At 39.8% G+C, this 25,074-nt stretch overlaps 6 protein-coding genes across 18 annotated transcripts in view; 2 read left to right on the top strand and 4 right to left on the bottom strand.

Moving 5' to 3' along the window:
• The window catches only part of LOC107223502 (cilia- and flagella-associated protein 52), a 25,593-nt gene extending 2,838 nt beyond the window's left edge, over positions 1–22,755 (top strand). Inside the window, exons 9-13 of one of the 2 annotated variants that reach the window (XM_015663188.2) lie at positions 29–180; positions 320–873; positions 978–1,722; positions 11,825–11,831; positions 22,741–22,754. In XM_015663188.2, the coding sequence (XP_015518674.1) occupies positions 29–180; positions 320–873; positions 978–1,447 (1,176 nt within the window). In that variant the 3' untranslated portion in view covers positions 1,448–1,722; positions 11,825–11,831; positions 22,741–22,754. Of the gene's footprint in view, positions 1–28; positions 181–319; positions 874–977; positions 1,723–8,478; positions 8,484–11,824; positions 11,832–22,740 lie in introns of both variants that reach the window. The other variant, XR_006905423.1, reaches the window with a different exon arrangement.
• Positions 1,911–2,966, bottom strand: LOC107223518 (autophagy protein 12-like). The gene is made up of 4 exons (XM_015663209.2): positions 2,812–2,966; positions 2,478–2,703; positions 2,231–2,367; positions 1,911–2,145 (listed from the first exon to the last, which is right to left on the bottom strand). The coding sequence occupies exons 2-4, from the start codon at positions 2,653–2,655 to the stop codon at positions 2,023–2,025; spliced, it is 438 nt and encodes a 145-aa protein (XP_015518695.1). The 5' UTR covers positions 2,656–2,703; positions 2,812–2,966; the 3' UTR covers positions 1,911–2,022.
• Positions 2,877–14,907, bottom strand: LOC107223526. Of its 4 annotated transcripts, none has more exons than XR_006905433.1 (4): positions 14,075–14,907; positions 10,931–11,093; positions 9,523–9,817; positions 2,877–3,004 (listed from the first exon to the last, which is right to left on the bottom strand). XR_006905433.1 is itself a non-coding variant. In XM_015663220.2 (3 exons), the coding sequence occupies exons 1-3, from the start codon at positions 14,402–14,404 to the stop codon at positions 9,744–9,746; spliced, it is 567 nt and encodes a 188-aa protein (XP_015518706.1). In that variant the 5' UTR covers positions 14,405–14,907; the 3' UTR covers positions 6,464–9,743. The 4 variants fall into 4 exon arrangements, 2 of the variants coding, with proteins under 2 accessions (XP_015518706.1, XP_015518707.1); XR_006905432.1 differs by lacking the exon at positions 2,877–3,004 and adding an exon at positions 6,464–8,995; XM_015663220.2 differs by lacking the exon at positions 2,877–3,004 and having other exon boundaries at positions 6,464–9,817.
• On the top strand, positions 3,186–6,374 carry LOC107223517 (26S proteasome non-ATPase regulatory subunit 12). 3 transcript variants are annotated; one of them, XM_015663207.2, is made up of 8 exons: positions 3,186–3,342; positions 3,886–4,079; positions 4,167–4,403; positions 4,515–4,619; positions 4,706–4,887; positions 4,981–5,205; positions 5,290–5,446; positions 5,892–6,374. In XM_015663207.2, the coding sequence occupies exons 2-8, from the start codon at positions 3,915–3,917 to the stop codon at positions 6,180–6,182; spliced, it is 1,362 nt and encodes a 453-aa protein (XP_015518693.1). In that variant the 5' UTR covers positions 3,186–3,342; positions 3,886–3,914; the 3' UTR covers positions 6,183–6,374. The 3 variants fall into 3 exon arrangements, with proteins under 3 accessions (XP_015518693.1, XP_046601621.1, XP_015518694.1); XM_046745665.1 differs by having other exon boundaries at positions 3,873–4,079; XM_015663208.2 differs by lacking the exon at positions 3,186–3,342 and adding an exon at positions 3,397–3,765.
• On the bottom strand, positions 15,314–18,692 carry LOC107223523. Of its 2 annotated transcripts, XM_015663217.2 has the most exons (3): positions 18,475–18,692; positions 16,171–18,322; positions 15,314–16,071 (listed from the first exon to the last, which is right to left on the bottom strand). In XM_015663217.2, the coding sequence occupies exons 2-3, from the start codon at positions 18,298–18,300 to the stop codon at positions 15,832–15,834; spliced, it is 2,370 nt and encodes a 789-aa protein (XP_015518703.2). In that variant the 5' UTR covers positions 18,301–18,322; positions 18,475–18,692; the 3' UTR covers positions 15,314–15,831. The 2 variants fall into 2 exon arrangements, with proteins under 2 accessions (XP_015518703.2, XP_046601613.1); XM_046745657.1 differs by having other exon boundaries at positions 16,171–18,692.
• Positions 19,090–25,074, bottom strand: LOC107223519 (aftiphilin). Of its 6 annotated transcripts, XM_046745651.1 has the most exons (9): positions 24,614–25,074; positions 24,103–24,219; positions 23,440–23,997; positions 22,583–23,238; positions 22,297–22,509; positions 22,058–22,204; positions 21,892–21,952; positions 21,429–21,560; positions 19,090–21,182 (listed from the first exon to the last, which is right to left on the bottom strand). In XM_046745651.1, exons 2-9 carry the CDS (start codon positions 24,203–24,205, stop codon positions 20,632–20,634), a joined length of 2,421 nt encoding a protein of 806 aa, XP_046601607.1. In that variant the 5' UTR covers positions 24,206–24,219; positions 24,614–25,074; the 3' UTR covers positions 19,090–20,631. The 6 variants fall into 6 exon arrangements, with proteins under 6 accessions (XP_046601607.1, XP_046601605.1, XP_015518696.1 ...); XM_046745649.1 differs by having other exon boundaries at positions 22,583–23,997; positions 24,610–25,074; XM_015663210.2 differs by having other exon boundaries at positions 22,583–23,997.

The following is a 25,074-nucleotide window of genomic DNA, read 5'->3' as shown; positions in this document are numbered from 1 at the left end:
TAATTTGTATACGTTTCGTTTGGCGCAGGTGAGATTTTGGGATGTGAAACCTGAGGTACAGAAGTTGGCCTGCGTTTTGAAAGAGCACAAGGGGCCTGTGACATCGCTACACATCGCTAGCAATGACGAGGAAGTAATAAGTGCAAGTAGCGACGGTACTTGTATAATATGGGATATAGTGTGAGTATAACGCAGAAACTCGTTAATCAAAGTACCCGTAAACAAAAGAAAGAATAGCACTACAATTCTGAATAATGAATTGAAATTAATCAAAACGGTTTCAACTTCATTGAAAAAAACAAAAAAATTATTCATTCAGACGACGTGTGAGGCGAACAGTCCTAATGGGAAACACAATGTACATGGCAGCTTGCTTCAGCCCAAACGCAGTTCAAGTCTTAACCTGTGGAACAGACAGGAAAATAGCCTACTGGGAAACTCTGGATGGTTCACTGGTCCGCGATATAGAAGGATCAAGCGTCGGAGCATTGAATTGTCTGAACATAAGTCCAGACGGTCAGAGTTTTATAACCGGTTCAAACGACTGCATTGTCAAACTGTGGGATTATCATACGGCTGAGACGAGCCACATAGGAGTTGGTCACGCGGCAATAATCACTGCGTGCAAATTTAGTCCGGACAGCAAACGCATAGTGACCGTTAGCGCCGACGGCGCCATTATGGTCTGGAAATGTCCTATTGAACCAGTCTTCGAAAAACCTCCAGAGAGCTACCGGTCTAGGTCGACTTGTAGCATTCGCGAAGATGAATGGAATAAATTGAGTATCAACGGATCGAATGACGGGGGTGAAAATGTTATGGAGACATCTGCTAGGAGCAAGGATTTGGAGAGCGTCAAGAGCGTTCACTCAGGTAGAATTTTTCTCAGGTTAAAACTAATACTTCAGACCCTAACAAAAATGATTCGACGATAGATTCCGGTTAAAAAAGTACATACTGACATTTTTTTACTGTAGGACTAAAGGAGTCTACATCTTGCACATGCGACCCTGCGAAACCAACTCGACAAACCTGCGAGTGGAAACAAGGAGACGTAAAAGTTCCGGTCAATGAACATGGGATAAATGCTGGATCATCATCAAAGCTTACCAGGCCTAGTTCGTCGACAACAAACAAGTCTGGTAGCAGAAGTGGTTCTAATACTCATATGGCAGAACGATCACAGAGCACCGATAAGAATAAAATGAACGGAAAATTACGCTCTATTCCCATGAAGAATAGACAGCCATCAGTTAGAACTGAGAATCGTGTGAATTCAAATAGGCATGAAAAATCGTCAATAATTAGCTGTTACCAATCGGTAAAGACTTCGTCTCCGAAAGAAGCTGATGGCAAGAAGAAAAATTGTGACCCTTCTATCGATCGGCAACAAAAGCCGCAAATACGATCAAATATTTGTGCCTACAATACTTGCTCTGGGAAATAACGATCTCCATCAATGTAACCATCTGATTTTCCGAATCGTTTTTTATCCCTGTACTTGCAATATCACCAAGTGATTCCGCAATGATATTTTAATCGTGCCTTTTGAGGATATAAATTATTTATTTACACATATTGAGAATTTTGTATAAGAATAGAATGAAACGCTTTCACTCGGTTTTAGAATGGAATAAAAGAAAATGAATCGATATACACATGCAGAACAATCCCACAACCCACTCATCCTCACTTGTATTTACAGCAGAGTGCTGAAAAGGAGTAATCTCAAATTCACCTGCATTCATATTCAAATAACAAGCGTTGAATGTCTTTTGGAAATTTCCCTCTCTGTAGGAATATCTTTTCTCCTCTTTTTCAACATCTCGGATAAAAATACACATATAGTGTATAAATGTAAAACCACTATCTAGGTTATCGGATTCGCAGTTTCCATTGGCGAGAAAGAATTTGAAGCTAGACCAAAGATGTCGCGTATATATGAAAGAAGTAGATTGTACAACGGATTTAACAATACCATCATTTCGTTGTTAGCTCCTTCTTAAATGCTCAGAACGAAGTTCATCCCCAGGCGTGAGATTTGCAGTAGTGAATTACTAGCTTTCCATCGATACCGTAGCAATCGTACAGGTTTTTAACAGTCTGGTCGGGTGCTGGTGCAAACGTTTGATTAATATACAGAAACTGAAAGAGTGAAAGAAACATAAGGCACAGTGTAAATAAAATCTGTAGAAAAAAAATGACCCTGGGTGTGACAAGTTTTTCTCACCAATCTCTCATTTGGGTCAAGTTTCAAATATTTCTTAATGAACTCTGCTATCCAGCCAATGTGCTGATCCTGGCTGACGGTCCATTTCTTTCTCTTCATGATCGGCGCATTGCCTGTCGCCTTCAAGTAGACGTCAACTGTGTTACAGAACAATTACAGAAGCATGCGTCAGTTTCGGTTAGAATTTTAAAATGTTAAAGTGAGACTTGTCCTCTCTCACCTAAAGATGACCACAAAAGAAACTTACTTTTAGCCAAATCCTTATTTGCCACTGTTTGGGACTGATCGCTGGGCCCCAAATTTGTGTCCGAAGAAATCGGCTCCAGACTTTGCGGAGCATCGCTTTCGCTTGGCGCGTCTCCGGCCTGATCCTCGTTCTCCGGCACCTCGACAGCTGGCAGACTGTCCTCTTCGTTATCAGCCATCCCAATCGAGCCTCAAAGGGCGGAACAAGCGTTTGTTGATCTTTGGTGCTGTTTTTCAAACAAAAACAAAGTTAGTGTGAAATTCCACTGCGTGAATCGTGCTGGTTTTCATTTAAGTACTAATTGTTGCATCCTTACATACATCTATGTACGTACCTTTTATTCGCAAGCACCTTGTAGTTTCACATAATTGCGGCGACTAGATCGCTGGAAAATATTAGTTGACGCGTTAGATATTTGACCGTGGAGCACCTCTCACACCCTCAAATCCTAACCAAATCAAACTCGTCTGACAAAGCTGGTCACGGATATCTACCCAGAACTGCAATGACTGCTGAGTCCAAATCGGCTGAAATTTAAGTTTAAGGTATCGAGTTAACTGTCAGACAGATATTATTCACTTGAGTAGCCAAAAAATCGGTTGAACAATACTGCAAATAAATAATTGTCCATCGAACGGCAAAATTGGATGAGGTGTTTTTTCGCTTTCTAATCGATCGTCGAAAATTTCAGCAACATTCATTTGACGTCTGCGTATTATAAGCGTTTCCTTCGAAAGCTGACAAGTCTGATTTATCAATTATTATTATACATCGTGATTTTTATAATTGCTTGCTGGACGCGCATATAAAAGACTATTCGTTCCGTATAAACTGTGCGAAACGTTCGTTTGGATTCGAGATTCTCGTGAGTATTAATTCACCTACGTACTCTCGGTTTTGAGTTATGCCGAAGATGTAATCACATAACCTGTCACATTCTGAATTTCAATAACTTCGAAGCTACGATGAAATTCCTTGCTTGGAGCGAACGGCAGTCAAGGAATTTATTTCGAACGTTTATTTGAAATAACGAGTGTTGCCTATCTATGAAGTACGAACCGCTCTTTCCTGTATCAAATTCCACTCCGTATAACCTAAATCTAAGAGATTGCGAAAACTGCAGTGTAATGATCACAAACCTCCCTTTTGCATATCTCACTGTCTAATATACCAGCCATCTAGAAGCTCGAGTTATTTTGAATTCGAGAATAGAGCCTTGTAACCAAATAGTATTGTGCGTTGATTAATTACCACAAACAGTGAAGCGCAAGAAATAAACAAAAGTTAGGTACGTGTTTAATGTTAAATACCAAGGCGCAGCGAAAAACTGGACAAATATTCCGTTAAGAAACTGCGATATCTCGTATCCAGTTAGATTTCTCTTAACAAATGCAGGCCTCTGTTACAGTTGAGAACATTCACGCGGAATAATAAAAAATGGCAGACACACCGGCGACAGATTCAGGGGTGATAATAAAGATGGAAGTGGACTACAGCAGTAACTGCGACACCAAAATTCCCAAATGTAAGAAACTGGCACGGGAAGGTAAACTGCACGATGCTTTGGACCAGCTTTTGGCGTTAGAAAAACTAACCAGAACGGTGAGATTCGATGCACAGATAACTCAAGAATTAGATCGGCAGAAACAAACTGATTCATTCATCTGACGCTGTATCGAATGATTTCAGGGAGCAGACATGGTCTCCACGTCTCGCGTCCTGATCGCCATTGTAGAAATATGCTTGGAAGCCAAAAACTGGACGGCTCTGAACGAGCACATAGTTCTCCTGTCAAAGAGACGCTCGCAATTGAAGCAAGCCGTAACCAAAATGGTTCAGGAGTGCTGCACCTACGTTGACAAAACACCCGACAAGGAAACCATGATAAAGTTAATCGAAACACTGCGTTCGGTTACCGAGGGAAAGGTGAGTCGTTGAAAAAGTTGAGTTATTCGAGCTTGGAATGGATCTAGCAATTTTAATCTCCATCCCCAATTATTCAGATTCCCCCAATTCAGACCCCCAATTATTTCGCAGATATACGTCGAAGTTGAAAGAGCACGACTCACGCATCGTTTAGCTCAATTGAAGGAGGAGGACGGGGACGTTACCGGAGCAGCTACAATCATGCAAGAATTGCAGGCGAGTAACAAGGAATTCTTGGAAAATCTATCTGCCATATTACTCTTTTGAGGAATATAACCCAAACAATACGGTGTCCGTTTTAGGTAGAGACGTACGGAAGCATGTCAAGACGAGAAAAGGCTTCTCTGATATTGGAACAGATGCGCCTGTGCTTAGCGAAGCAAGATTTCATCCGTACCCAGATCATAGCAAAGAAGATAAATATAAAATTCTTCGAGGATGAAAACAATGAAGAAACTCAGACCCTGAAACTGAAGTACTACGAGTACGTGGAAAATCTACATACAAAGGAATATATTTGTTTTTTTTTCTTTGTTCGTTTTGGTCCGCAAATGATTTTCTGTATTATTCATTCTAGCCTGATGATGGAACTCGCCCGTCACGAAGGCTGGCACCTCCAGCTCTGTCGACACAATCGCGCGGTCCTTGAAACTCCCGCGGTACGAGATGACCCAAAAAAACGTCACACCGCCCTCTCTCGCGCCGTGCTGTACCTCGTATTGGCCGCGCACGAACCCGAGCAGGCCGATCTCACCCACAGACTCCTGGCGGACAAGCTTTTGGACGAGATACCGACGTACAAGTAAACATTCGTCCTTTTTTCGTTTGCATTTATAGATTATGTTTCATTGCTACAGCCGATCACTCGTTATTATTATTTTCCCAGAGAGCTACTACGACTTTTCGTTAACCCGGAGTTGATCAAATGGTCGGGCCTCTGCGAGATATACGAAAGAGACTTAAGAGCCACCGAAGTGTTCTCTACGGGTACCGAAGAAGGTTCTAAACGATGGACGGAACTCAGAAATCGTGTCGTCGAACATGTAAGATTACCGGGTTGTTTTACTTGAGAGAAATTTATACGCCATATCTTATCGACCACCGAAAAATCGTTGAAGAATACTGATAACATCAAAGTTAGAAACTATGCTTAATCGTACTGAAATTCAGGTGTACACAGACGGTTATGAGTCGTTTAAATTTAATTTACCTACCCTGTACATTCATCTCAATTCATCGGCTCAAGTCTTTTGATCATTTGAATATTTGGTTTAAGGTCCAGTTGACGCAGGGTAGGGAGGTTAAATTCAAAACAAAAGTGAAAAGAGTCTTGAGTCTAGAAGATGCTTAGAGCTGATATTCACTTCCACATGACTCGAATCCGTGAAAATAAAGTCAGGGAAATTACCAGAAAAATTTGCAAAGGTCAATTGTACAATCTATAGCATAGAATTGTAAATCGCTAACCGTTGATTCATATTTTTGCAGAATATTCGAATAATGGCTAAATATTATACAAAGATAACGCTGACTCGTATGGCGGAACTGCTAGATCTTCCAGTGGAAGAGACAGAGTCGTGCCTCTGCAATTTGGTTGAAACAGGAGTGATCAACGCGCGTACAGACAGGCCGGCGGGTGTGGTTCGGTTTACCGGTGCTCAGGAACCAGCTGCTCTTCTTGATGCCTGGTCGGCGTCCCTGTCGAAATTGATGGGCCTAGTCAATCACACGACTCACTTGATCCATCAGGAAGAGATGCTCGCCGTGGCTCAATCTTAAGATCGTTGACCTCGTCATCCAAGTTCTCCTTTCATTATTTGCAATTAAATTCAATTCCTTATAAAAGTAAAAAAATTGTTTGTTCCCCCTGACTATCCACTGTGAATTATATGATACATGTATAATATATTCATCATGTACAACTCGTATTATTATAGATTATTTGATAATAAAATTTCGTAAAATTCCAAATTGTCTTGCTCGATGTCATAAATATTGAGCCTAATTTCATAACTTGTAGGTTTCAAAACAGTTCAACAACAATTGCATATCTACATGGATCAATTTTCGTTGTTTTCTAATTTATTTTACTGTACAATCTTCATGTTTCACAATAAATATGTGTAACTGCATATCATAGCGCAACGGTTATTCTCATTTTTTTTTTAATTTTTTATTCCTTTTATTTTGTATACTATAAGCTAAACAAGTTTGATATTTAATCAAAAACAAAGTCCTATAACGGAAAAAACAAAAAAAGAAAAATAAATAAATGAAATAAACTTTCTGAATCTTGTGCACATGACAAATTTTCGTCTGATTTATTCAACAATCCAAGCTCAAGGAATAAAATAATATTTTAGAGGTGAAAAAGCGTTGCGCGATTTAAAATAATTTATCATTGATAAACAGTCGCGAAAATTTATTAATTCATAAACGTCTTTAGGGCGGTAAGTTGAAATAACACTGTTTACTATCAACATAAATATGTGTAGAACTGGTCTCAAGGCAAACTCTGATGTTATTGGTACACGTATAAATTGCGTACACATTCGATATAATGTTTTCCAAGTATTTGAGAATTATTCATTTATTCATTGCCTCCTCGAATTTTTATTTTCAGTTCGGAATGGCCAAGAGATTTATCTTTTCAATAGTATTATTTCAACTATGTTTTGACTCGCAAAACTTGCGAGAGTGGAAAATTTTGTTTAATATCAAACGAAACATTACGTGATTTTAAGTCATCCTTGTTAACTACCTTCACCCATTATTTGAATCAAAAATTTTCTAACAATAAGTACTATGACATATCATATTCTTGTTAATACTGTTCGAGTTCAAATATCATCTTTCAAACATCTATTTCTATTGTATGAACGCTGTGCGTTTTTCTTTATCCCTCACAATTTGCGAGCTGAAATGACGTGAGAAAGAGGAGAACTTTGATTGGAAAGAAATTAAATTAATAACAATATGAAAAGGGAAGAAAATACTTCACAGCGTCGACAAAATAAGCGAGTAACATATCCTTCTGTTCTTTGTTATTTCGTATTATTTAATTCTTTTTTTTTTTTTTCTTCTTTTTTCTTCTAAGGCAAAACAGCAGTCTTACTGTGAGTGTCGTTTCTCTTTTCATTCCCTCCTTTTTTTTTTTTTTTTATTATATATAAAAAAATATTCAATCGTGATTTCTTCACTACATTATAATAATTTTTTCATAACATACATTGTATATTGCCTAACTACCTATATACTATACGAAACTATACGTTTACTCGTTAAAGTTATGTACTTTTAAAACTATTTTGCCTAGCATCTGGCCACCATATGTAGAGTTCTTTGCTATTCACTTATGCGCATGTTACTGTTACTATTATATACATGTGTACATATAACGTATGTATGCAAGTATTTTAAATACGTCAAGTAACTATTGATCATTGTTATTATATTCGTATCATAGTACTTATAATCATTAGAATCACGAGCTGATCAATTGTTAGAAGTTGATGCGTTTGTATAAAACTAGACGAAAAAAAAGAAAACAACACGTTTTGCGCAAGAGACTTTGCAGTTTAAAGAAAAACTATATCGGTTTCATTAACTTTCAAGTAACATTTTTTTTTCTGATAAAATTTAATCCATCGAGAAGTTTAAAATGATGGATTACCTTACAATGGGAAACAATAAGCAATTGATTTGGCAAGAATAATTGAATCAGACATCAAGGTTATTAAAGTTTACCCGCCGTTTAAATGACAGCTAGTGAAAAACAACTGGTTCGGGTGAAATTGAGAATCCGCCGCCTGCTTAATTTTTTACCCTTGTTACACGTCTTTTTCTCTCCCTGTTAACAGTCATTGGATATTCTCTTCAACCCCTTTCAATTAAAATTAAGTCTGAAAGGTTTGGAAGACTTGGGCATCGTCAAGGCTTGCATTCGCATGTAAGAGTAAAAAAAATAAAAATAAAACAATTTAAAAAAAAAATAAATAAAAAAAGCAAAAGCTGCCTTCGGACGCCTGAAAGTAATACACGTTAAGTAAACGACGCTTTAAGCAAATACGTACAGCAGCAGTACATATGCCGATCAGGTTAAACATCGTATGATAACTTGAAGGTAAAAATAATATTTTACGTGCCCTATTTCTAGTGATGTAAGTAGCGTAAATAAATTGGAAATTGTAGAGACATTACACTTCCGTACGAATCACGTACATTGACTATACGCACGCATCAGACGTGGGATTGTAACTAAAGTACGGGTAATTTGGTATACATGCATACCTAATTAATTGGTTCACCTATCTCGTAGAAGGCAACAGTTTTGATCGTAATAACTAACTAACTAACTCGATTGTCCATAGTTATAATACTTATTACTATTTTTATTATTATCGTCATCATTATATCCACAAGAAGAGTATCCTAAGGTGGCTGACGCACACTCGACAATATACTTCCTCTTGTTCTTATAATTGTTGGTTGTTGCTGTTGTTGTTGTTGTTGATGTTATTATTATTGTTATTATTGTTGTTATTATTATTATTATTACTCCAACGATACTTCAAGCTTCTAAGTTTCCTCAGCTATGCACACAATACGAAACTTATAAACCTAGTTGTTACCGTTATTATCATTATCATAACCATTATAATGATGATTTGAAGATACCATGTATAACACAAATGAATTAGCACCGACAATAAGTTTTGGTATATGACAATTTTCATAGATTCGTTCGATACGTTCCGTCGTAACGATTAAGATTGTGGTTTTTAATGATAGGATAGGTAATGAGGGTAAAATAAAGGTATGCTTCTAGCGTGGGCGAGGAAAAAGCGAACCAAACTGATTGAGGATAAAATGTAGACGGCGATAAAATGTGGCGGGAAAAGGGGCACGTGTTGACAGTCTTAGAAAACATTATTTGGAAGATACTGTTGTCATTTGGTAAACAGAAGGAAGAAAAAAAACGTCATAAAAAAGGAGAACGATCGATTTCTCAGTCTGCCTAACCGACTGTCTTTGGAAGATATGTCAAGAACAAGGTCATCCTCTCACGCATATTGCAGAATTAGGATTTTTGCTGGCAGAGAGAACGTGAAATACTCACCACCAGTACCCAGCCAGCCGACAATATGTGAAGGTCGACAAATTGTCCGCTGCAGTGACAACGGCAGTCTCTCTATTCAGTTCCAAGCTGTGTAACAATACAAAAGTTGCTGTCGTTCTTCTTTTTTTTCCCCAATGTACTGACTATCCAATCGAAGCAGGAAGCAGTGACACACAATGCAATCCGGTATCCACAAAAGAGTGAATTCCGACGTGGGTCATTCAAGGCTTGGTCCTTCCCGCCTCGCCCACTGCTACCGATGTACAGGATGTCGCAACTCCAGGGAGCTTGTCATCTAAAATAGGAAAATTAAGCAAATTTAAAAACAAAAATGTCTGGCAGTGATACAAATCGTGCGTATACATTAGATATATTATACTTTTGCATTTGTACCAATGCAGCAGCAGCAAATATTATTATCATTATCATTATTATCATCTTATATGTACATATATCGTTTCTCTCATATCCACAACAAATGGGATGTGTATAGCTGCATTAACCAGTGGCACATCGAGGCACACGATCGAGCAAATACTGTAAATTAATTCTATGGAATAACAGCGCGCGAGAAGGCAATGAACCTGTTTTTCTCTTCGTTGTTCCACTCGTAAAAATATTGAGAATAATAATTTTATTACTGAAATGGCGTAGAGAAGAAAAGAAAATGGATAAAGACAAAAATAACAGAAATGAGACCAAGTCTCAAATGCAGCCTTAGCATCATCGATATGCTTGCTTATCCTTATACTGTACGATACAGGGTAACACCACTCTTGTACGATTAAGATCAAACACATCTGTCTAGACAGTTGGGAGCTGGCGGCCGAGAGGTGCGAAATGAGTTTCATTTCTCGCATAGTATTTGAGCAAGCAAGCCAATAAGAATGCAGGCGTACTTGCATAATATATCTTAATACGGGAATTTCATATATATCCTAATCGCTTTGCAATATTAGTAATTAAATAAAATAATACTACCAGGATAGAACAAAATAATCCAGATTATTTCAAATAATACACTTGGAAGTAATAATTTTTTATCTAATCTCAGGGGGATGAAGAGGGGGAGAAAAAAAAAAAAACACAATTATAACAAGATAGAATAAGCCGTTCAACGCCGCGTCGTTGATGTAAGAGAGTTTGAAAAGAAAACAAATAACGAGGGTAAGTAAACACGCGAAATTATTCGTGAGGCTGATTTAAAACAGTCTGTATGATTTCCCTAAATTTCGGTCATTGGCTCACAGCTGCTAGAAATTGAACCTACGATTTTATCGTTCCATCATTTTTCCAAAACTTTTCTTTCCTTGCTTATATCTAATATCATATAAAGAATTTGTGTCGCGATGCAGGTACATGAATTGTGTGCGTAGCTGTGCAACGAAATAGCTAGAACAATGTTTACCTTGAACACCTGCTTGCTGAAGAAGAGCGACAGCTTCGGCGTACGAAGGAGGCGGCAGCTCACTTGGTCCTTGACCCTGGGTGATGACCTCGTACGGGGGCGGGCCAGGGGTTCCTGTGCCGGACCCATTCACCGCCTGAGCGCCGGCCAGTTCCTGTAAATGCTGTAAGCATTGTTTTTTTTTTCTTATTGCTTAAGACGTACGCGTTTAATGAGAATTCATGGTGATTAAATGCGGTTCGGAATCTGTATGATTTGTTGAAGTCAAGTAATAAAATTTCCCACTATTTTCAGGAAGCTGACCAATTTATAATTTACACGGAATTTATCGCATAATGCGGACGATAATGCAGGGAAGAGAAAAAAAAACATGCAAGAGGAAAACTACGTTTCTGACTAATTAGTTTCATTAACTTACAATGACTATTCACAGTTTTATTTTTATTACTTTTGCCCAGTAAATTTTTAGAGAAATTGTTTCTGACACTGAATATCACAACACATTTAAACGATATCTGAAAGTAACGATATACCGAGACAATCAAGAAAGAACTGGAATGAAAAAATATGGAATTCATTTTGAAGAAAAATTTTTTTTCGCTTTTACCAGCAGACAATTCGCCACCTTTTACTTCTCTCTTTTCCGCTTATTCTCTATCTCCTTCTGCCGCTGTGGCTGCTGTTACTTCTTTTTATATTTAACCGAGACAAATATTTTTCACATGACAACGCCAGAATGTAAACATACCTAGTTAGTTGTTTGGTCAAATTTAGTCAAGTGAACTTAACGCAACTTTTCCGTACTCTTTTCTTCAGGGAATTTAAAATTAAAGATGATTCAAATTTTCCACATAATCTACTGCTACTGCTATTCCTGAATTCTATACCTTTTAGCACGTCTGTTCGTTTGCTTCTTTGTTAAATAAAAAGAAAAAAAAAGAAAAGAAAAATTCACATATGACTTCCCGCATACCGGTGACAATAACAACAATTCACTGTGTGACCATGAAACATATTCACGATTTATCGGTCTCTCTTGTTGTTCTCGTTTCATCTCTCTCACCGCTACTTTTACATTGCATTTTTAAACGGCTCCTAACTTTGACTGTCTGTGCAATTGGAAATACACGAATGCAACTAATTCATTATATGTGACCCACTCTTGCGATCTGGTATAAGTAAGTCGCCAGTTGAAGTATGTTTCCGAATCTTCAGTGAGAATGAAAGTAATATTTGACATGAGCTTTTAAAAATTGTTAAGATCTATGCAAAGTTTTGAATATGTAATAAAGGCAACTCTATTCATAGCGATGAGTCTTCTGATTCGCATTGAATATGACCCCACAAAGTCTCGACGAGTTTCGAATGGTCGAAATAGTCATTCCGATATTTTATCCTCAGAGTGGCGATGATTAAACTAGTTATAGATTGGAGGAATTGCACACAGGAGGAGGGCAAGGAATGAATTCTGACGAAGCGGTCTTTCGTTCTAATAGGGCACAATTGATGACGTAATATCAGTCATTGATAGCTATTGTTTTTGATAAGAGAAATTGAACAAAGCTGAATACCAGCTTGCGTCGTTCCTGTTTATCAGTGACATGGAGAAAAGCTTTTCATCAGAGATAGAGGGAACTAGGAAAAGTATCGAATCTTCTACTTCTCTAAATAATCAGATACATCGGCGACAACGTTTCAATGAATTATCCGTACCAATAGACTCGACTAAATTTCAAGCTCTAAATTGCGAATCGTATTGTTACGCGTGAGTCACCTAACACAGAGAAACGATACGGTAACAAGCATGCAACGGCACGACAGGTGCTTACGTAGACAAGTAATATAGTCGGACCTCGATTCTACAGACAACTTGGGACCGGATTCCACAGAATCAAGGTTCCCAGATAACCGATCCCCGTGCTACCTCAGACTCCTTCCATAGATCCCGCCTACGGTCACTCTTGCAATAGGGGCAGAAAGTTCGCAGAATCAAAGTCCGTGGAATCGAGGTGCGACTGTACACACAAAGTGTGAGTTCAAAAGTCATCGAACATCGTAGCTGCCGATAATGCAGCGTGCAGCGAGCACCCGATACCTGAAAATACCGTGATATGCGCATATTGTTTTCTGATAGCCCGGAACTGTGAATCACTACGACGTCCTGTCATAGGCTGTCGATGATGAAAATTTTACAAGGTTGAAGTTAGTAACGTTATCGTAATGAAATATTGGGGAAAAAATCACCATTTTCTTAATTTTTTAACGATTTTGAGGAAAGTATGATTTCGAAGTATGAGTGTTTTATTACAGTTTACTAAACTTCAAGCAATTCCAAAATCGTGAAATAACAATTTTTCCTCAGCATGAATCGTAACGATATAACGTGACTAACTTCAATATAATAAAATTTTACCACTCTTAAACTTCTGTTTCCGACGTCTCGACCGTGGAACTTTCGTCGTGATTTCGTTTAGTTTTGTTTTCATATTCTTTGCAATTCGAAAGGAGGAGAAATCGCGATTAAAGCACGCGACGCGACGCGACACACACACACACACACACACACACAAAAGCACGCGTCCCGATTACGACGGTTGATTATCTGGACCAAGATTAGAAATCACGAAGATAAACATGAGGATGAAGTTAGTAACGATGCATGTTTACGAAAAAATCGTTACTCCGCACCTTTAGGATCAATCATGGTCTACAATTGAGTACAAATCGTAACAAACTGATGATACTGGTGTTCTGGAATACCAATTCCTTGAAAGTCATTTAGAAATTGGACATCAACGATTTCTTCCGCCTTAGCAGAGAAACACAACACGCTTACAGAGATTTGGCCCTGGATAATAATGAGTCTGAAATTAGTAACGTTATTGCGATGATAAGTGTTAGGGAAAACTCGTTATTTCGTAATTTCAGGAATCTCTGACATGCAGTATATTATGATAAGGCAAAAGAAATTGATGCCTTGAAAACTTGGCCACTTCTAAGTCGCTACGATATTGAAGACTTGTATTTTTTCTGCCCAATGTTTCGTTACGCTAACGTCGCTAACTTCAACCCCATGGATGATGATTATGCATCGCGATTGGATTAGTTGTTGAAAATAAATACGGCGGATTATTATATACTCACTCGGAATAGTTGTCGCTGATGGTATATCATCTGTATGACGGATTTTCGCCTGAGGTAGAGCATGCACTTAACAGCGACCATCAGTCCGGAGCATATGAATATCGGTCCTACGAGCCACATGTGTCCTAGGTGTGAGAATATGTAGCCGTTGGCGACATCGCCGAGGGCTAGAATCGTTATCGCCGTGCCGACGGCGAAGAGGACGACGCTGAGGGCGAGGTAGCTGTAGCTGGTGCAGTCGCAACGGCCGAACGTAGTCGGCTCCTCGTATCTCTCCTCGATCTGGCGAAGCCTGTTCGAAAGGAACGGGCTCTCGTATACCGTGGCCATATTTTACCCTGAGCCATACGAGGTGAAGCCGAGATACTCGCACCGCTGATATTCGCCGATATCAGCGCAAAGTCTTGACCGCTCTTCGAACCTTTCCCACACGCACACTTTTCCTTGTTCAGCTCACCGAGCGCTGATTTCTCATCTACGTATCAATTCTCCGGCTTCACCGAATCTTCCTCCCTCCTGTCCGCCGAACGGCCGATTTGCGACTCGTATTTATTCGCGCGGTTGATAATCTCGCTTATACGATTGAGGAATGAAAATTATTGTTATCGAACACTCGCCACCGTCGAGGAACGGCAGTTCCGGTTCTTTAGCCGCTTTTGAACATACTCGCGTCGCCTTATTTCGTCTTTGCTCTCGAAACGACGGATTATCAGACGATGCCTGCGTTGTTCGCCACAACCCAGGCCACAATTGTTAAAAATAAATACACTCGCGCGCATACACGCGAGATTACAAATGACTTTGTCGAGTTTTCGATATTTCTCCCTTGACGGCGCCGCCGATCAGCTGAACAGTGCTGCCGCTACTTATATTTGCGCGAACTGCGTCTGGTTTCTGGTAAGAGGGAGAAAAAAAAAAAAAACCTACGCCTACGCGATCTGGGCAGGCAATTCGCATGACGTACGGAGAACACGAGCCGTAAAATCATCCGGTACGTGACTGGCTGAGCATAAAAATCTCATAACGCTCAGCCAATCACGGCGCGAGAGCGAGAGACATTCCTCAGTCCTTTACGCACATAGCATTGAGATGCTACCTCCATGCATTTAAAAGATGGGCAGTATTCATTTTTTGTTTTGTTATATTTTATTTAACAATATTTACTCTATCGATTAGTTGTTAAATGAATTTAGCAAAAAGACCGCGCCGTAGTGTGTTTCGGAGAAAATACAAGATAAATCAAATAAAAACGGTGTAGTATTTACATCGAACTATGATATGTAGATTTATATTAATTTTCTCATATGCTTTATTAATACCGATAACGATAATCAGATAATTTAATATACTCCGTAGAAATGTAAGTTATTCATATTTGTAACCATTAATCTAGGTAATTTTATCAAAGGCCTCAGGTCATAAGAAAGTCAGCATAAGAGGCTACCGTAAAATTTCTTTTCAATGCAAACCGTTCAATTTTTTTTATAGGTATAACCGGCAATAAAAAATATGTATACTTTAAAAATATCTTTATGATATGTACATTAAACAGTGCATTTTCAACACTGAATCCGTTCTCGTGTCTTTCCCGTATACGAATAAATTAACTTTTATAGGATTCAGGTTTTGAGAATGCTCGCGCTCGCGTTATCAAGTCAGAATTTATCTGCTGTAGTGATGGTATAAAGTTGAGCTCAAACAAATAATGAGAAGTCTTTGAGAATTTTAGAAACTTATTATAAGATTTTGATCGCATTTCACGGTGCTTTCTCGACTACCAAGTCAAATTCATCTATCTCTCGGAAAGTGTTGTTGACGCTCTTAACCCACTCTTCAATTTTCTTGTTTTCAACCTGTGCAACTTTGGTCAATTTCTGCCTCTTCTTTTTCTTGCGAGTCGGGTTCTCAACGTCATTCTCAAATTCGTCGTCTTCCTCCGCCTCTGAAGACCAATAACGTACACGTTCCCTCTTCTTTGCGTAGGATCTTCTAGGAGGCTGAGGACAGTAGAAATTTGTACATGTTTTTTGTTAATTTATTCAGTCACATGTTTGGGATTTGAAAGAAATTATGATAAAATTGAGGAAACACCGTACCTTTGTAAAATGAACGGGTTCCATGTCTGCAAACAACGAAATTTCAGCATCCAGCGATTTGTCAGTTTCTTGCCCTTGCACGCTTTCAGAGAGTACATCGAACGTGTCAGTGAATTTAACAGTATTAGAGGCATCGGTTGGCCTCACGTCAGCTTCCTGGTTTATCGAATCTTTGATTGCATTTATGTCCAGCTCCGTTTTCCTTTCCTTGTCATTTTTAGTTTCTACATTGTCAATCTTCGTCTCTTTTCTCGGGTACAGAGTGTTCTTAATTTCCCCCAGAGATATCCTGGCCGTTTTCACCGATGAACCCTTTTCCGTAGACAAGACTCTACCCCTGGGACGTTCAAATACTTTTTTGACAGGGGTTCTGTCCTGTTTATTGTCAAATTTAATAGGGGTCACTTGAGTGCTGGAATAATCGTCCTCAAACCCAAAACAATTTTCAATTTCGACTGGTCGTGGAATTTTCAGGGTTTGTTCACTGATTGCTGGCGTAGCAATGGAATCCCCAAATATGCCGTGGCTTGTATTTATTGTCGTGCTTTCGGGCATCTCGTCCATGTTAAGAAAGGAGTTAAGCTTTGACTGCTTCAAGAATTTCGCATCTTCTCCGAGTGGCAAATTCTCGTCATCATGTGTGACGGATCGAAGAACCTCTTGATTTTTTCTCCTCAAGCCACTTCCTACCATTATCTTATTATTTTTAGATGGCGACTTGTAGAGTCTGTCGCCGAAACCTGTGTTCACTTTGTTTTCAGCACGATTTGACGATTGGGTGAAGGGCCTTGTTCCTCCAAGTCTGGATGCATCGCTTGATATATTTGGGCCAGCCTGAATATTCTCTGCATTCAATGTTCTGAGCCCCAAAGGTTTCACTGCCTTGCTTTCGCCCTGCCTACTCACAGGGCTCGTACTGCTTCTGGTAGGCTCGACATTTTCCCTGTTCTCGTTATTTTCCAAGATCCTGTGAATCCGCCTGAATTCTACACTCGAAGATGTGGATGTGATCCGCCGGGGTTGCGGCGTACTTTGCACCATTCGTTTAATACTGAACAACTCGTTTGAAGTCGGTGGTCGCCACGGACTAGCAGGGTCAAAGTGATCCGTCTCATTCTTTATTGGCGACAATGATTTGTTCAGCAAAGAGTGGTTCATCATTTCTTGAGTTTGCAACGTAGGCCTCTGCCTAAAAACTGATATCGTAGACCTGAACGGGTTGAATTTTGTAGAGTTTTGCCCTGTTCTTGATAGATTTGACTTAAAGCTGACCTTTCTGTCCCCCGTTAGTTTTTCCACATGTGCTATTCTCAGCTGAGGACTTTTCAACGGTACATTCTTGCTCGTCGGCAAATCGCAAGGACCATCTTCAGTCACTGAAGTCGTTTTCTGTCCTTCTTCCTTAGTTTCCACAACAGTTCCACCAACTGGTAAGCTGACAACATTTCCCCCAACTTCGTCTTCCGGCGTTAGACTCTTGGAGGGCTCGGTGACCTTTGTCTGCTCTTTGAGTGGCTCCTGAAGTTTCTCAACAACGCTTTTGGCATCAGTTTTTTTCTTCTTAACAGTCGCTGCCTTCCTGCGAGCTCGTTTCTTTTTCCCCTTGTTGACTTTCTCCTTAGGATCATTGACGTCAAAGTCAAATTCATAAACACTCTCCTTACCCTCGGAATCTTTATCTGTTGTTTTGACAGATTTATAAACAGGTGCCTTGTTGGTTCCTTTGTTAAAATCAATGTTCTCCAGCAATACAAAACTCTTTCTCTTGTCGGGGGAGATGCTTTTTGCCAAAACAGAAGCGTCGCAATAGTTTTTGACCTCCTTGCGTGGTCTGAGTTTACCACGCACAGAGGCCCGTGCGAAGGACTCCGACAGTGTGGGCTGTTTCATGGACGGCACAAACTCACTGGAATCGTCATTCTTAATTTGATTCAATCTCGTTGCTCGTTTTGGCATGGTTCTCTGCATTAGGCGCTTCTTGGGCGCAGCGCGCAGTGTTTTACTTTTAAAAAACTTATTCGGCACTTGGTTAGTCCCTGGCTTATTTGTGTCTCCCTTGTCGGACAAGATTTTTTCTTTCTTCTCCTGGCTGCGCGTGACTCTCGTGACGAGTATGTCATTTCGCGGCATTATCGAGCGACTAATTTAAGACCTGAGAATATAAAAATTTAGTTCGTAACGGGGAGTAAAAACTAATTTACATGGAGGACGGGAAGTTTGACGTGAGCAAAATCCGCGGGAGTAACGAGCACGGTACTACATATGCGTCAAAAAAACAAAGCATGGAGGATGTGCATAACCTACTTCGGTGATAAATTTGATCACTTGCAGTAGCTCCGAGGGGTGAAAGGAGACTTCTAATACTCATAACATAAGTCCACCACTGTATTTCCGTCGCAAATCACTGGTAATTCGGAAAATTCTTTTTCTTGATGTTTTATCCCTGCGTTACAGGTATACTTCTGACTTTGTCCGTTGCATTGGACGGATTTCACTGTATTTACGCACTTCATTTTTGACGCGCAGCGTACTTCGCACAGGTTCGGTCCTGTTCCGGTTTAGCCCGTTCCACCGTTTCGGTCCGCCAGCACACGGCGGGCTTATCAAAATTTGCAACCAAATTTGGGATAGATTTTCACGTATAAATCAAGGATAGAATAAACCACTTAAACCTGGATTTTCGTAACCATAATATGCTTAAATTTAATATTATTTTGAAGCCATTGAAAAATTCCATTTTTTGGACTGTTTTTCATTGAATTTTGCAACTTGAGTTTTGCAATGAAAAATTTGAAAGAATTTTCATCTTTACTCTGTGGAGGTCGCGAATTCCAAAGTATAGTTTGTGCAGTGTAGTGTAGCCCACACGGAACTAAAAATGTGGCCAGAAATCGGTAAAATTCTTTACAACAATGTCGATTTACTTTTATGTATTAATAATTATAATGTATCCACAATATTTTACATAAAATATATATTACAATATGTGTTAATAAATAAAGAATAACTTCAATAATGATTATATTCCTATGTTTAATAGGTATTCGGTTAATGTAACTAACTTGAATCGAATGATGTTGTTACTATTATTACTATTTCTTTAAGTACATTATTATAACTTCCAGTTGCTTTGTATAAAACCTCAAGCTACACGATGATGTGAAATCCTAATATTTTATCAATTGTTGCTGTTTGTTGGCGTAACTTTTTTCCTTGATTCAAGATCAACCGTTACTAACAAATAGTCGTCTAGTCAATATAAAATTTAATTGACTTGCAAATTCTTAGCCATATGTTTATCATGCTCTAACCATATCTGTACAAAGAAGAGCAGTATTATTGATTTCAACTTTATTTAAACAATGCAAGATATTAAATTTATTCCGAATGTTTATTTTACGATGTTATTATGCTTAGATTTGTTTAATTTTTTTTTTTTTTCTTTACAAACTGACGTTGGAGAACTGCTATCTAATTTTTAATTGCATCAGTAGCAGTTACAACGACAAAAATGAGGCATAAGAGTATTCGATATGTTGGAAAGAAATTACCACAGAACTAGAAAACAGAAATAAAGAAAAAAATTGTAGAGACTAGGCAATGGCTATGATATCTTTGATTAAGATTAAAACATCTAAAAATTCATGTATCAACTTGTTAACTTCTACATCTTCCTATCTATTGACGGCTAGAAATTAGTACTGGAACAGCTGACGAGTTTGAGCTGTCGAAATAACTCAAGTAACAATTCATATGATTCATAATTCGCAGCACGTTCAACACGCCTCATCACGCTACAAAGTGTACATGATATAACTTTAAAATACTTGATACGCAACAAACATGTAGTATGAATTAAGGGCAAAATTAAATTCTCGTGTTTAATTTCGCTCGAACCAGTAAACAAGGTAGGATTGATGGCGAATTACTATTATTACTATTATTATTATTATTATTATTATTATTATTATTATTATCATCATCAATACCGACGTTATTGAAACAATAGGTCAAGATCACAGGAATTAAAAAAACGGAGTAGATATTTTTTTTTTAAATCGGAATGTCTTGGAATATTTCCCATGTTTTTACGCAGCACGGTTCATCTATATTTTTATAGTATTTATACCGAAATTTTTTTTCCTTTATCATTCATTTACATATAGGTAATAGGGAAGAACGAAACGAGAACCATAGGTATGTGTGTTTTGTGTTATTTTTTTCTTCACTTCTTAAATCTTTTTATTTGGTCTGAACGCAAGTTTGAAAGGATATAGCAGGAGCGTATACACTTTTTCCTCTTCTATCGATTGATGGCAAATGCATTGTGAATATTTACCCATATTCGCGAATTCCTTGTCAATCGCACGTGTTTCTGTTTGTTTTTGGTTTATTTTTATTTTCGTGTTGACAATTACTTATCCAATTTTCCTTTCAAACTATCGTTCAGACCGACGTTACTCAGCCGGGCATTTTTCGATTAATCATAGCACCGAGATCCTGTACGATTTGCTTTTGCTCCGGATTATACATCAACGTTCTAGCACTGAGGAACGACAGGTCGGGCAGCTGTTTCAACACTTTAACAGTCTCTTGCCTGACGGTCATAGGCCTGCCGAACCTATCCGTGACGATATGCTCCAGCTGAACTGCGTTGTCTCTTTGATTCGCCAATGATTTTCTACTATTTTCTAATTTACATGATTCTACCTTGCTAGATTCTCCTTGTCCTATCGACTCGTTCCTACTTCCTGGCAACAAATTGTTTCGACCTAACAACGACTTGGCGGGGATCTGTGCGGATGTTCGTCCCGAAGGCTTTTGTGTTCCCTGCTTCGCCCTTGAACCGTTATCAGCTTCCATTCTTCTGCTCCAGTCAGCAAGGCTCGGTCCGGGCAAGGGTTCAATTATTTTAGCTTGCTGAAGCAACTTAGACGGCTTCAAAGGACTGTGGAAAGGATCAGAGGAATGATGTTGACTCGTTTTCTGCACCGTCGGCTGATCTGTTCCATCTATCAAAAATGCGAAACAGACGTGAATATCGGTAGAAAAGTAAAAAAATAAAAAAAAAAAAAAACATACACCTTTATCAATGGAGAACGGTAATGCGACTCTTAGTTACACAAACGATTTTTAAAGCCTTGTCATTTATATTTTAAGCTACTCGCGTGTATTTTCTAAACAAGCGCAAACCAAGTGCTGGGAAATGTATCTGTAACTTGTTCTTTTTGTATGTGTGACGCTAGGTTAACACTTACAGTAGTATATGGAGCTCCTGGTACAAGCGGCGTGACGGTGATAGGATTCGGAGTGTATAGAGCAGTGAGGCGTCAGGAGGGGATCAAAAGGGCACAATAAATCCAGTGGGAGAAGGGCAGACAGCCCTCTGCCTGTGTGTACGGCGGCAAAATTTTTGTGAATAAATAAACAAACAGGGGTCAGGGAAGCCAGGCATTATGTACAGAGGTTTTAAAACAGAGAGATGAGGAGATAGGAAAGCACAGGACGGGTAGAAAATCAACAACAAACTTTCGTTAATAAATTATTTACAATGAAAGATTGACAATCGCTTACTTCTCACTGAAACACCGTTGATAGAATTTGTTCTATCTATTGCCGTTATAACATGCATGGAAAGCGATTAGACGAAATATTCAGCTTGTGCAAGCGATTTATCTTTCTATTAACAAATAATCGACATATATGATTTTCACGACTCACTTGCATCCAGTGGATTCACCAGGCCGGAACTGTTCCAATCAAACTGGGCAGCAGGAACTTCCTGCACAGATAATTGACAAGATATTGATTTAGCAGTGGCAGACTGTTTAGACTGGGCTGATAGATGTTCTTTATTGAATTAGAATTGGTTTACAAAGCTGCTTACTTCCGAGGTCGGTGAACTCTGCGGCTTTCCATTCGACGATGACGACGGCTGCTGCACATCGCTAGAAGCTTTTACGGGCTCCAACGGCGTGAAGCCCAGATTGGCAGCAAATCTTGGAATGTTGTGGTTCCATCTTGGGCCAAAGAGCTGAAATATTTCAATGTTTACGTTTCGTTAGATCGACAATTGCGCTTTAAGCTCTGGTGTTGATTAAGGTGTTTCTGAATTCTTATACTTACTATGTTCCTTGAGTCAATGCCGAGCGCACTGAGCAGAACATTATTGCTAGCGCTATTCGACCAGTGATAAGCAAGGGCGCTGGTCTCCTCGATGCTCTTTACACTCTGCCAAACCTTGTCAGACTTTTGAATGAGACCATTCAATTCCGTATCCTCGATTTTCGGCACGATAGGAAACATGTTTGTAATTATATCTTCTATTTTGTTCGCCGCCTGGAAAGATAAAAGAAATGGTTCAAGTATGGAGCACGTTGTCAAAAATTAGAAACGCGAATTTCCGGCTCACATTTTTATTCTCAATTTTGGCAATCGATTCCCGGAAACCAATATCAGGCGTTTGGAATTCAGCCGGCGGAGACTTGAACTCGCCAAAGTTTTCAAAGTCCCCGAAATCCTCGAACTTTGCGTCCTCGGGCTGATTTTCCATGGCCGAACTCCGCTCAGGAACTTCAGTCACCGTTGCGGGTACAGGGGCACTTGAAAAGTCGGCAAAGTCGTCAAAATCCCCAAAATCATCGTCTCCCTGATTACTACTGACTAGCTGCACATCCGCCTTGACTTCCCGGGTCGTTTCCACATCTCTCGTTCCAAAAACAGACTTGAAATGATCCTCGTTTCTCTCCAAATTTTGCCGCTTGTTTTCATTCACTGAATTATCTTGGCATTGTGGTATTCTATCCTCAGAATGAGAATACCCGGCAAAAGTAGAAACTTCGTCAAAGCTCTGATGATTTTTCTCCATAATTTCATCGCTTGGCAATGATGACTCAGATATGCTACCCTCCAATACACCGCTCTCGTTTTCCTCAGCATATAAATTCGCCATCGAATCACCGACCCTCGACTCTTTGCCGTTTCTCTCTTCCTCAGTCTCTAAACTTTCAACACCAAATCTAACCTCAAGCTGTTCATCCTCGTTGTCAATAGCTACAGCGCTTGTATCTACAGAGAAAAGGGCCAAACTAGGTTCAAATACGGGATCTGAGTCGTTTTCTTCCTTAGGGAGTTCATCGGACGAAATAAATTGAGTAAAATTATCCTCCCCATAACCAGTTTTCTCGTTACAAACAACTTGGGGATGTTCTTCTAATTTTTCAATGTCTTCTTTGAGACCAGGTGGATTGTATACCGTGATTAGATTACCCTTAGCAAGATTTTGAGGCAGCGAGGGATCCTTGGAATTGCTGTACCTGTAAAAAGCGTTGTCCATCTTTTGTGCGACTTCGGAAAAACACCTCAGATCACCAAGGTCAAGACTGAGAGGTTCGACATCCTCACTGATTTCTAAATTATTTGACAAATCATCCCTCTCACTGCCAGTCTTTGGGCTATCGACCAAGTTGCTCTCGCAGCTATCAGTTGACTCATTTCTCGTGAGATCAGCATTGCTCTTGTCGATTGTCCGTGGAACAACGTTGCTTCCGTTGCCAAAGAAGCCGATATCATCATTCCCTCCTACTTCGCCCCTAGGATTCTCACTGCTCTCGCCGAGTCTCCCATTCTTTGCGCCTAAATCATTGGCCGCCGCAATATCGGCACTTTCATTCACGGTCAAGATCTCATCTTCCAAATGAAGCTCTGCGCCGTGCTTCACTTTCGCCGTGGGAAAGCCGTTCAGCTTTGGAGACACAGTTTGGGAAGGTATCGGTGTCGCCGTTGGGGTCACTCGCTTTGCCGGTGAATCTGAGGCGACGGAAAGGCCTGTGACATAGTTAAGTATGATTATGGGAACATAAAAAACAAAAATTTGGTAGCAAAAATTGTCGGAAGTACGTTCGAAAACAACAGAGAGAATCTTCGACTTACCGTCAATGCCTCCAGCTGTGAAATCCCCGAATTCGTCGTCGTCGTAGTCACCGACGTTGTCGAGAGGCGGGGGAGTAGAGCTGACGAGTGGTGGGAAGGCCATGACGAATTAATCCTCTGCAAAAACGTTGGACTATGATGTTCGGGTGGATGACGAGTCACCGTTTATCGGCCGCGATCGCATCAACGGTACGGAATCAAGATTACCGCGAGATCCGTTTAGTAAGCAGGTATTCCCTCAGGTTGAGGTTAGGTTAGGTTAGATTAAGTTAGGTTAAACCAGGTTAGCCTCGATGGAAGATCTCCGTGCTATTCAGTCAGTCGGTCAGTCGTGAATTATAAAAATACTCGAGCCAAGTATCGCGAGAGGACGTCGGGACGTCGATCGATCGCGTAGCCGACTTCGAAACTCTTTTTGCGAAAGGTTTTTAGGTTACGTCGATGACGAGTAACAAAAGGAGTAATAAAAGCAAAGGCTTCGTCGAGGCGGTGTCGAAATTCACGTACTTACCTACCTTGCCGAACACCACCTTGCGTCTCGCCAGGTCTCGCCACACGTCACTTGGTTTGTTTATCCTTCATCTTGACTGACTTGACTCCTAGTTATCACAAGGGTCGCTCCGTTCTCTCGCTGAAGACTCTCTCTTTCTCTTTCTCTCGTTCCTTCTTTCCCTCTTTCTTTTCTTCTTTCTTTCTTTCTCTCTCTCTCTCTCTCTCTCTCTCTCTCTCTCTCTCTCTCTCTCTCTCTCTCTCTCCCCCTCGCCCTCGGCGACCGAACCTAGCAGCCTCGATTTTCACCTTGAAACTCACGATCACTCCGCCTCGCTCTGTTTAAAAACCGTACCGATCAATTTGCCGACGCGATATTAATTAATATGCCTACAAAGGCACCAGACTACAGTACATCTACGCGAATTCCGATCTTCCACGCGCAACTCCTACGCGCATATAATGCCAGCTGTGCGAAGTGAC

Source organism: Neodiprion lecontei, chromosome 7 (assembly GCF_021901455.1).
Source record: "Neodiprion lecontei isolate iyNeoLeco1 chromosome 7, iyNeoLeco1.1, whole genome shotgun sequence".
Taxonomy (NCBI): Eukaryota; Metazoa; Arthropoda; class Insecta; order Hymenoptera; family Diprionidae; genus Neodiprion; species Neodiprion lecontei.
Note: the sequence above shows the minus strand (reverse complement) of the source record. Positions and strands in the feature narration are given on the sequence as shown.

Bases quoted from the DNA above. Each gene is read 5' to 3' on its own strand.
- LOC107223518 (XM_015663209.2), bottom strand. From the start codon at position 2,655: ATGGCTGATAACGAAGAGGACAGTCTGCCAGCTGTCGAGGTGCCGGAG. The intron at 2,368-2,477 runs GTAAGTTTCTTT...TCTGTAACACAG, and splicing joins AAATAAGGATTTGGCTAAAA to TTGACGTCTACTTGAAGGCG. The intron at 2,146-2,230 runs GTGAGAAAAACT...TCACTCTTTCAG, and splicing joins TTGACCCAAATGAGAGATTG to TTTCTGTATATTAATCAAAC.
- LOC107223517 (XM_015663207.2), top strand. From the start codon at position 3,915: ATGGCAGACACACCGGCGACAGATTCAGGGGTGATAATAAAGATGGAA. The intron at 4,080-4,166 runs GTGAGATTCGAT...GAATGATTTCAG, and splicing joins TAGAAAAACTAACCAGAACG to GGAGCAGACATGGTCTCCAC. The intron at 4,888-4,980 runs GTACGTGGAAAA...TATTCATTCTAG, and splicing joins CTGAAACTGAAGTACTACGA to CCTGATGATGGAACTCGCCC.
- LOC107223526 (XM_015663220.2), bottom strand. From the start codon at position 14,404: ATGGCCACGGTATACGAGAGCCCGTTCCTTTCGAACAGGCTTCGCCAG. The intron at 11,094-14,074 runs GTGAGTATATAA...CAATGCTTACAG, and splicing joins ATCAGCGACAACTATTCCGA to CATTTACAGGAACTGGCCGG. The intron at 9,818-10,930 runs GTAAACATTGTT...TTCCTATTTTAG, and splicing joins TCAGCAAGCAGGTGTTCAAG to ATGACAAGCTCCCTGGAGTT.
- LOC107223523 (XM_046745657.1), bottom strand. From the start codon at position 18,300: ATGCCGCGAAATGACATACTCGTCACGAGAGTCACGCGCAGCCAGGAG. The intron at 16,072-16,170 runs GTACGGTGTTTC...TACTGTCCTCAG, and splicing joins AACCCGTTCATTTTACAAAG to CCTCCTAGAAGATCCTACGC.
- LOC107223519 (XM_046745649.1), bottom strand. From the start codon at position 24,205: ATGGCCTTCCCACCACTCGTCAGCTCTACTCCCCCGCCTCTCGACAAC. The intron at 22,510-22,582 runs GTGAGCCGGAAA...TTATCTTTCCAG, and splicing joins CCAAAATTGAGAATAAAAAT to GCGGCGAACAAAATAGAAGA. The intron at 21,183-21,428 runs GTAAGTGTTAAC...CATTTTTGATAG, and splicing joins CAGGAGCTCCATATACTACT to ATGGAACAGATCAGCCGACG.